Source organism: Corticium candelabrum, chromosome 4 (genome assembly GCF_963422355.1).
Source record: "Corticium candelabrum chromosome 4, ooCorCand1.1, whole genome shotgun sequence".
NCBI classification, from domain to species: Eukaryota; Metazoa; Porifera; class Homoscleromorpha; order Homosclerophorida; family Plakinidae; genus Corticium; species Corticium candelabrum.
In genome coordinates this window covers 6537833-6548221 of record NC_085088.1, presented here as the reverse complement: position 1 = coordinate 6548221, position 10389 = coordinate 6537833, and the positions used below count along the sequence as shown (strand labels likewise).

The 10389-nt window shown below is 38.6% G+C and overlaps 1 protein-coding gene across 1 annotated transcript; it reads left to right on the top strand.

The window, feature by feature from the left end:
- Positions 1 to 2026: 2026 nt before the first annotated feature.
- Positions 2027 to 8199, top strand: LOC134178353 (uncharacterized). The gene is made up of 8 exons (XM_062645218.1): positions 2027 to 2185; positions 2303 to 2479; positions 4103 to 4289; positions 5119 to 5261; positions 6967 to 7087; positions 7152 to 7329; positions 7386 to 7640; positions 7699 to 8199. The coding sequence occupies exons 1-8, from the start codon at positions 2031 to 2033 to the stop codon at positions 7851 to 7853; spliced, it is 1371 nt and encodes a 456-aa protein (XP_062501202.1). The 5' UTR covers positions 2027 to 2030; the 3' UTR covers positions 7854 to 8199.
- Positions 8200 to 10389: the final 2190 nt, after the last annotated feature.

Below are 10389 nucleotides of genomic sequence, written 5' to 3'. Positions count from 1 at the left end.
GTCTTGGCTGAAAGAATGAGCTATGGCTACATCAAGGTCATAGCTACACCCAGAGCTGTACGCAACTACGTGTGGTCTATTCTCATTTCCAGAGTAACGATGTTGAGGTTCTTTCTTGTGATGAATCTTTCATTCATGTAGACAAGTGCTCCATGCATTTACAATTTCATCGTGTTGCCACACAGGCCCACCTCCATGTTTGCATGTAAGAAGATGAATTCATGTGCCAACTTGCCACATTCACGCTGGATGTTCCAGTTGACAAAAGGTGCAGGTATGTCCAACCTCAGAGACGCTGCCAAACGAAATTCGTCGGGTTTAAGCGCAAGAATCTCTTCAGTAGGAATGGCTTCCAGCCATGACCCAGCTCCCTTGCCTAGCCTCTTTAATATTGATCTAAAATTATCTGCAGCTCTATCTGATTGTGAAATCACAGTGTCCAGGCAGAAATTTGCATTTGCCTCATGTTGACTAGATAGTGTTTGTTGTAATTTCTTGGGTTGTTTGACAAACTCACTTAGATGTTGGCAATCATCACAACCAGTAGACTTGACAGCTTGATGAATATCGGTCGAGATCCTTGAGACATTATCTGTTGGAAGCAAGAGTGATACATTGTTAGTCAAGTAAGGGAACCTAGTAGGCAAGTTTGACAGAGTCTGCATCCATCCTTCTAGAACGCAAATGAAGCAATAGCATCGACCGATGTCATTCCAAATCCTAATTTAATAGGAAGTGTTGCCTGTTTCCACCGTTTATCGACTATTGATGGCACTCCCAATACTTTACAAAAGGTTCTTCAAGTCATGTTGTCATGTATTTCAGCTGTAGACTGAAATAAAGATGGTGATACTGACCTGCCCAAGTAAATTTAACTTGGGAACATGGCAATGACGTTGTAGAAGGCATTCTGACTGAGGGTCTTCTAGTTGAAACAAAGCAGAGCAAAGTGATTGACCAGAGTGAGCTATGTCATCAGACTTGGAAAGGACAAAGGAAGAGCTTCCCACAGGAATGCCTAAGACCATAGTCCCATCATTCGTCACTTGGAATGGGCAATGTTTGGTATTATTAAGTGTGTCAGGAGTGAACAGCTCACATTTTTGATCACATTGATAAGTCAAGAGGAGTAAGAGGTGACTTCAGATGTATGTGTGTATATATTATAAGGTTGCATTGATGCATGGTTGCATCAGGTTCACCAAGTAGAAAAATGTCATCTAGATATGCTAATACTTGAACTTTGTTGTGCTGTAGTTGTAACTACTTGAAGACAGGATGTATTGTGAGGGAGAAAAGAACTGGACATAACGGGTCTCCTTGGTGGACTCCTTCTTCTGAGTTGATGAGGACTGTGTCTTCTCCCATTTGGTAACTCAGAGATTGCTCTCAATTTTCGCATGATAACATTTAGAGTTTGATTTCTGTAGACAAACTGACAATCTTCTCCTCCACTGTTGAACAAATTGAACTGTGTGCGCCTGCGTGCATGTTTACATGCGTGCGTGCGTGCGTGTGTGTGTGCGTGCGTGCGTGCGTGTATGTGTGTGTGTGTGTGTGTGTGTGTGTGTGTGTGTGTGTGTGTTTGTGTGTATTGGTATGTAAGAGCGTATCTCCAATACGGCTATTCGCAGCGCCACCAAATTTTGCTCACGCACGCCAAGTCGATGGAATTCGACAGTGAGGCTGTCGTCGTCTTCCGGAGTTCTCTCGGGACAACGAGATTGCCAATCGAACCTGCCTCCACTCGCGCGCGAATTTCTCTTGAACGGCGCAACGGATCTTCACCAAATTTAAACTGCCGATTGCTGATCTCGGACAGTATACGCAAGGTGTGTGTCGTTTAGTGGCGACGTCGAAAAGACAAGATATTTTAGTATATTCGGGTCATTAATTAAATTTTTTGTTTGCGGTCAACTTTGCCCGTGTACGCGCGTTCAATAGCTGCCCCGTTGGATATACCCACAAAGGCATCTAATCTAGATGTATATGCATCACGTGAACTCAAACCACTTGCGTAAAGCGCTGAGATGGCTTCACCTTTTTTTGCTTTGGTGGTAGTTTGTGTCCTGGGCAAAGCTTCGTGTCATAACTACTGGGTTGAGGACTGTTCTCCTCCCTTTGAAAACGTGCTGCGGTCCGATCCTTGCAGACCTGGAGGAAAGTGGGACGAGCTACTCAAACGGTGAACTTATCTTAATGTCTTACCGTAATTACCTTCATTGAACGCAGCTACATGCAGCGCTAGCTAGCTAACTATAGCACAATGTTTCTTGCTGACTGTACTTTTATACCTGCGCAGATGCAACGGTTACTTTGCAGACAGTTGCTACCAGTGCTTCTCTGGAGAACTGTGTGAGCACAAGGAAGATGTTCAGAATTGCTCGTTAGTTGCTGGCGTACACAATCCTATCTCGTTTGACGAGTATTGGTCTCAACTGGCTGGACAGCCTTGCAGCTACATTCCAGCTGGATTCAGGCAAGCTTGACCCTTGACCCAGTGCATTATTGCATCGATCGGTCAAAATATGTGTGATAAATCTAATAACTATTTCTATAGCTAATTCTATTATAGGTATACTTGGTACACATAGAACCAATCGCAAATTCTACTTCATATGAAAGTTTGTGGCTAAAATGTTTTGTTGCTTTGTAGAATTTTGTAGAGGGTTAGGCAGTGGCGTACGCAGGCATGTTTCCAGGTTGCCCGGAAACCCCCCTAGAGGTGGACGTTACCGCTAACGGTACACAGATGTCTGGGAATTCGAGGCTATGTTGTAGCACGTGTCTAACGCGCTGTCTTCTCACTGCTACACGTGCCAGTCAGGAATGAAGCGTCAGTTGACATTGTCGCAGTTTGTAACAGGGCCTACAGCTGCTGAAGATGGACCCCTCGGAGCGGAGGCTCGAATTGACAGTCAGCCGAAGCGGACAAAGATGAGAGTAAATATCAAATATCAATTAAACCATTAATATCAATATTAATCTAGATATTGATATAAAAACAGTTATTAAGATCAATAATATTGATATTAATATAAACAGATCAATATTATTGATATTAATATGGAAACCCCCAGAGAAATCTTGGGTACGCGCCTGTTAGGGTATCTTGAATCAGACTGTCGCGGGGGAAAAAGTTAGAAGGTTTGCATTGTAGAAACTGTTTGTCTAATTCCGGAATGTCATGCAGCTAGCTGGATATAGCTAGCGTACATGCAGTTCTAGATATAGTTTCTCACATTGTCTGTCTTAGTTGAAGATGACACATTAGATGCAATGGATAGACACACCTAGACTGCATTTGCACTATCAACTTCAGATTGAATCAAGCCGGACATATAAAGTTTTTTCAAGATTGCCAATATTTTTTACTCTAGAGGCCTTTAATGCTGATTTGGTCATCTAGATCAATTTCTACAATACCTGGTATGGTTCTGAAGTTTCCAGTGTAAACCTGCCATTAGATTATCTACTTATCTCTATTTCTATATAGAGCTGTGTCTATACATGCTGTCTATATATGTAGTGTGTGTGTGTGTGTGTGTGTGTGTGTGTGTGTGTGTGTGTGTGTGTGTGTGTGTGTGTGTGTGTGTGTGTGTGTGTGTGTGTGTGTGTGTGTGTGTGTGTGTGTCGAGGGCGCGTGTCCCCACCGCGCACGCGTCAGTTAGTTAATTAATGCATGATGAAATACAGTGGCAATCAGATGCTTTTTAACCTTACATTCAGTTGAAGTCACCTAGTTGTACAGCTTCTGAATAAATTTAATTTAATTGCAAACGTTAATTAAAGCAGACGAGTTTTGTGTCTTATTGTATATCTTCTACACTAGTTATATATTTGTGTGACAATGACAAGAAACAGCTGCGTCTCTTAGTATAATTGTTAATATTGCTTCTTGTTGTAAATGTAATGTTTACTATTGGTAGAAGTAATGAACTTTAATATATATATATATATATATATATATATATATATATATATATATATATATGTATGTATGTATGTATGTATGTATGTACGTATGTATGTATGGATGGATGTATGTATGTATGTATGTATGTATGTATGTATTGCTGCATTGCGTCATTTAATAATACAGGATGGCATATTCATACAATGACATCAGCAGTTCAAAGATTATGCTTTCTCCACTCGAGTCTGCACTGCGTGAGTTGCACAGTTTTGTTGGCAATGCAGAAACCAAGGGATACATAATTTTCCCCTCTCTTGGCGCTACACAAGGAGTGGAAGCTGCACTTAGTGCTATATCAATGTCCATCTGTGAAGTAAGTTCTGGGTTAGTGTACTGGACAAATGTATCAACATATAGAAGTTTCTTTGTTGTGTATACCTTGAATTGCTACCGACACAGTATAGTAAACTTGCAACTGAATGTACTGATTTACTTATCTAGCAATTTCTACAATACAGCTTGTATTCCATAGTAACATATGGTATTTCTTCGAATAAATGGGGCAGCGTTTATTTGTTACTACTCCTAGTTCAAGCTGCAGCATTTAAATGAGAGTGGTGTGTATTAATTAAGAGGTGATTTACTAGATAGTGAGCACTTAGGTGTCATACTGTGAGATACCCAATACTGTGAAGTCTTAAATAAGGTGATCTAGAAAGATTCTGTTCTCAAGTAGTTCAACTAAATAATTCTTACACTATAATACGCTTAATTAATTAACGCTTTTGCACAAAGGTAGGGAAATAATGATTCTTTAATTATTATATTCCTTATTTCAGCATGTATACGTATATGCATGTTATGCGCAAAGCGTGGAAATGGATAAACCGTACGTTTCTAGTTTTTCCGGCCAATTTGAGGGTTAGAGTTAGGATAGGTATGCATGGTTTGTATTGGCGATCTATGGTTTTGTACAGGCATCCATGGATTGTCCAAATCTGCACACAACATATATACTAAATAGAAATGCGGGGCTTATTTGAGAGCATGTGTTTAATTAATCAAAGAAATACGGTATGAGAATGTGTCATTAGGTGTAGTCATCCCAGTACAATGTCAAACTAATTTTAAGTATCAGTAACTAATGTTTAGTTTTCTTCCATTGTTTAAGTTATTTGTCAGTTAGTTTATATTTGTTGTAGGAGCACAATGTAGAGAAAGCTGATGTTTTTGCACAAGCACCCTACTACAGTCACTTTGTGTGGTTGGCAAACAACTCTCTTCAAACTGCACGATGGAATCCAAACGCTGACCCACAAGCTCCAACTACAATTGAGATTGTTACGTAAGTAAACATTTTGAATCAGACAATGAGACAAGTCAGTTAAATTTTATTTTGTTTTAAGTGAACCTGAATTTCTGGTCATATTTATTGTTTTCTTGTGTTACCATGCAGGCCGTATAAGTAAGACTTAATCGTATTATTTCGTATGCTCAATTAACTTCTAACTCTCTCTCCAAATGCTAGCACTTGTCTTACTTTATGTTGTTTATGACTATTTACTGTATCCCATAACCAATGGGGCTATACGCTAGGGAATGTATAACATTCTAGTGCCAGTACTGGTAAAACACTGGTTGGCACTCCCCACATTTCTCACTATTCTGTCTGCATCAGAGCCATTGATACTCTGTACTTTTATGTCTTTACAATGCATACTTTATCAAACTCTTTGAAGCAAGTATAGCAAATTTGAATCAACTATACTTAATTAATTACGAATATACAGATTCGACCAGGTGATGACTACCAGAACTACTATTATTACGGTAGAACCTCACTAATCAAAATAGTTTTGTCCCAAGGAAATCAATTTCCTGTTCAAACTACTGAATTAGTATTGTCAAAAGCAAGTGCTATGCAGGTATGCTTAATTTCCCATATGTATGGACCTCTCAGCCAGTTCGAGTTCTTAGCTTTCTCTTGAACTGTCTAGGCTCTAGCTACTTCTGCCACCTTGATGTCTAAGACTATGCTTTGGCAATGCCATAGTGCTCCCATATCACACTCCAATGGATCAGACAGGATCCAAGAAGCACGTACTGTTTTCTGTAAGTGCTGTAGGTTGTGATGACCTGAAATGCAAGATAACCAGCCACTGTGCAATACCTACGTCCACCATGCCCATGCATGACAGATAGAGTAAACGTGAGAATAACAGCCAAAGTCTATGACTGTTTAGAAGTAGTATTTCAGATGCAGTATTCTGATAAGCATAGCATTTTCCGTCTGTTGGTCTGTTTATTTGACTTTGATATTCAAGGCCAATTCCATTAGTTAATCTATGACTTTGTTGATTGCAAGGACTGGTTTGCTTTTACAAATACGTAGCATATGTACAAGTAGAGTCAAGATGAGAATAAAGTATCTGTCTGTCTGTCTGTCTGCAAACACAATATCTCTTGAATGGTTTAAAATTCTCAGGATATAAAAAATTTACCAAAATCTCGGACAAGTCTAAACATGGGTACAGTACTCAGAAGGAAACAAATTCTTAATTAAATGGATGCCCAGTATCCAAGTCAGAAACTTGCTTTATTGTTGACAAGCATGTTGTGCGATCCCATTGTAGATGGCTTCTAGTTTATTCTCTGTTAACAATGTTACTGATATGTTAGCAGCTACTGTTCAGTTTGTTTAACAGCAAACGTTCTACAGAATTTTGCAGGCATAATTTTTATCATAAGTGGAATAATGTTATCAGCAGAGCAATTTCATATACACACTGTTTCAGTTATATGGCTCTATGGTTCTATTCTACTATCAGCAAGTTTAGAAGATTAATTAAATAAGTTTATTTTGCTAGAAAGGCGTGACTCTTGTCCCAAAAATGTGAGACACAGTTATTGGAATACCGTCCATTAATTGTCATAGATGGAGAAACAGTAGACACGTACATTATGTCCTCAAAGAGCTTTGCAAGCAAATGTTATAGAAACCCAATCTTGAAATTTTGCACAAGGGAGTTAAGTTATGCACTTGTCTATAGGTGGCCAAACAACCCAGATGGCAGAAAACTGCAGCCTCTTCAACCAGATCCTAAACGACGAGTTTATGATTTGTCTTTTTATTGGCAAACATATACTGACATTGAAACAATGTTGAATGAGGTATGCTTACGTATTTGGTCTATTGAAAGTATACCAGTTCCTTTATTACTTTATTTGTGTCCAGGAGATAATGGTCTTTTCTGGTTCAAAACATTCTGGTCTCTCTGCCTCTCGTGGAGGATGGCTCCTTGTCAAAGATCCCAAGTTTGCTTTAGGTGTTTCAGCATATATCACTAACACTACCATTGGAGTTCCAGTCGATACACAGTTACGACTTTTGGAACACGCAAAACACATTTTGAGTTGGTATACGTACAATACTTGTTGTAAAATATAAATGATTTCTTTTTTCACGTAGACAGCCACACTAGTGATAGGAAAGAAGATGAACTTCCCCCTTTCTATGACTTTATGGGCAACATGACTCGGCAACGTTTTGCAGAATTGGAAACTTTGTTTATGGGAAATGACGAGTATGAACTGGTGAATGCAAAAACGATGGGAGGCCTTGCTTGGATCCATTGCAAAAAGATGGGGTACAGTTGTCCAGCATTATTCACTGAAATTGGTCTGCAAGGAAACTCTGGCCTCCATTATGGTGCTAATGACTCGTGTAAGAACTACTTGAATTGGTATTTGCAATCAATTTTGTCAGCTGATTCTTGTTGCAGATGTTCGATTTTCAATGGCCCTACCAGATGTTGAGCATGCCATCTTTCTAGAAAAGATCAAAATACGTTTGTCAACTAAACAACTTACTGACAAACCACCTAGCCATTTGAAACAGCAGTACAACATTATCCCTGGCACTCGGTCATTCCCTTGATTCTATCATTTGGTTATTATTAGACTCCACATTTTAGTAATTGCTACACTGTTATTGCCTACGACTGCCATTTTGTATTTGACTTATACAAGCATTACTTTTCTAGAATATTAGCATATTGCAAGCTCTGAATATCCTTCCACAAATCTAGAAAACATCACTTTTTCAAGATGAACATTTGGTTGGAAATGACCAAATTCAAGTAATGCTATTACAATCTAGGTGACAATAAATGGCACTGCGGAAACGGAATTTAACAATGCACTTCATCAAGCTTAATATTTACGTAGACATGTTAAAACAACAATTAATTAGCAAGAAAGCTGATAAGCTCAAAATGCAATAAAGTCAGAAAAGAACTGTTACAGTGGTCTTTGCAAAAGCATGCAATAGGTCATATTCTAATTAAATAGCAAACAATGACTTGACATTCCATACATTATAACCATAAAAAATTATAACATAAAGCAACATTTAATTGCTAATCTTTTGTAGTTTGAAGTGATGCGACAACTTATAGCTTGTTGTTCTGAAGTTATTTTTTAATTGCTTTAGTTCACCGGGGTAGGAAGCGGGGGAGGGTTCAGCCGTCTCTCTCAGTGTAGGAATTGAAATTTATTATGCCAGTGACTTTTGCAAATCTGTATATGGTCCGGCAAGTGAGGTACAGTGTAGTCTTTTTGCTTACTCATGATAACATCCATGGTACAGCCCCCCTCCCCGCTCGTGAACACCTTGCTAAGCCACTGTAGTTGCTCACTCTTAGAATTTACCAACTGAACTATAAGTGAATAACTGAATAACTGAACTATAACTAGTACATAACTGCCACCCGTTTATCATTACGTGATGTCATTTTGACTAAGCACTCTGCCTCGCAGCAAATAACAGCTTCACTATATTGCTATTGATGGCATTATATGCATGAGTGATCAACATCTCACTTTAATTAACTTTATTCAAGTCTCAATTACACCAAAAGACAACTAGCAGCCAGATAAGTGAGGCCTACAACAACCTTTTAAGTTTCCATTCTTCTATAAAATCTTCTTAGTCATGCACGTGCACAGTAGATATCAAAGTATTTGACAGTTAACATTACAAGCATTGACATGTGAAGGACAAATGTTATACGTGGTATGCATGGCCTTTTTATGATCGTTGTATGGGATTGAAAAAGGCCAAAATACTTTGCCCTCCTTGGATTAATCAATTTGCCTTAACTTAAAAAGAAGTGTGTACAATCAGAAACTGGTTACATTACCAGCCAATCTATAGCTCTTATTCTCTAACATTGAGTGAGAGTTTAGCTAAAGTATTAAAATATCAATCCATACTCTTAAAAGGCTACACTTTCCTGTTACATGGTATGAGCTGGGTTAGCCTCACAAGCCAAGCCCTCCTCCATGCTCACTGTGCGACCTCACGTGTTATTCGCCTGCCTGCACATGATAGCAGGTGCTTTTTAATTAAGCCAGAACTTATTATTACTGAACACGACGATTTTTGGGGATATATCATTCTACGCATATCACAAGTAATAAGCCATCCATACTACACGTATAACCAATTTAGAGAAAAACATGCACTACGTCAGGCAATAAGACTATAATATTATATTGGGACTATCTAAATGAGTCATATCACTGTGAGCAAATGATGAGAGCAGTAAAATAGTTAGCAATTAAAATTAGTGCAAGAGTTGACCTTCTGCTGTTGCCAGCAGAATGTCACTGTTACCAATTCTAAATCTATCTACATTTATACCATGGTGACGTGATGTGCGACAAGTCACGAGCACGTATTTAGATGGTGCAGATGACATATTGCATGGTAAGTGTGCAATAAGCTACCGTATTTCTTTGATTACAAGCCATCCTCGAATAAACGCCGCCATAGTTTAAATGCCACACCTGAGAGTACAGAAAAATATAAATGCTACCCTTGAATAAATGCCGCATTTCATCTATTGCTCGTATTTTGAAGGAAAAATTCTACAACTTCAGAGGCATACGTGAGGCAAACTTTTCTTTAGACTACTTGAATACTGTTTCACAACATGACATCTCAAATTGTAAAATGCGTACCAGTAAGGTAAGTGTTGTTCCCTTGAAAAGATGTTGAACCGACAGCATGGCACTCGTCAAGCACAGATAGAGGGCCTTTAACAAATAAACGCAGCCCTCGAATAAATGCTGCAGTTGAAGCGCTTGCTAAAAATAAACACCACGACATCTAATTAATCAAAGAAATACGGTACTTCCAGTTTATAATAATACCACACTTTCACTTATATACACCATCACGTGACCATGGTATAAATTACTTATCGTATGATTAGCATGCTATATGGCTTTAACCAACACTTTGAAGCAGAGTTACAGCTTTCGGCTTTGCCTAGGGCAATAACTCCATCCCTTGTGCTTGTAAAAGTCATATAGCATGCTAATCATACAATAACCTATACTTATTACACTTATTACTATATATTACATTTTGCCTTGTCTAAATTTTAAAAAATTCCAAGATTCTCATT

Coding starts and splice junctions, on each gene's coding strand:
- LOC134178353 (XM_062645218.1), top strand. CDS start 2,031: ATGGCTTCACCTTTTTTTGCTTTGGTGGTAGTTTGTGTCCTGGGCAAA. Junction 5,262..6,966: donor ACTACAATTGAGATTGTTAC/GTAAGTAAACAT, acceptor ACTTGTCTATAG/GTGGCCAAACAACCCAGATG. Junction 7,088..7,151: donor TTGAAACAATGTTGAATGAG/GTATGCTTACGT, acceptor ATTTGTGTCCAG/GAGATAATGGTCTTTTCTGG.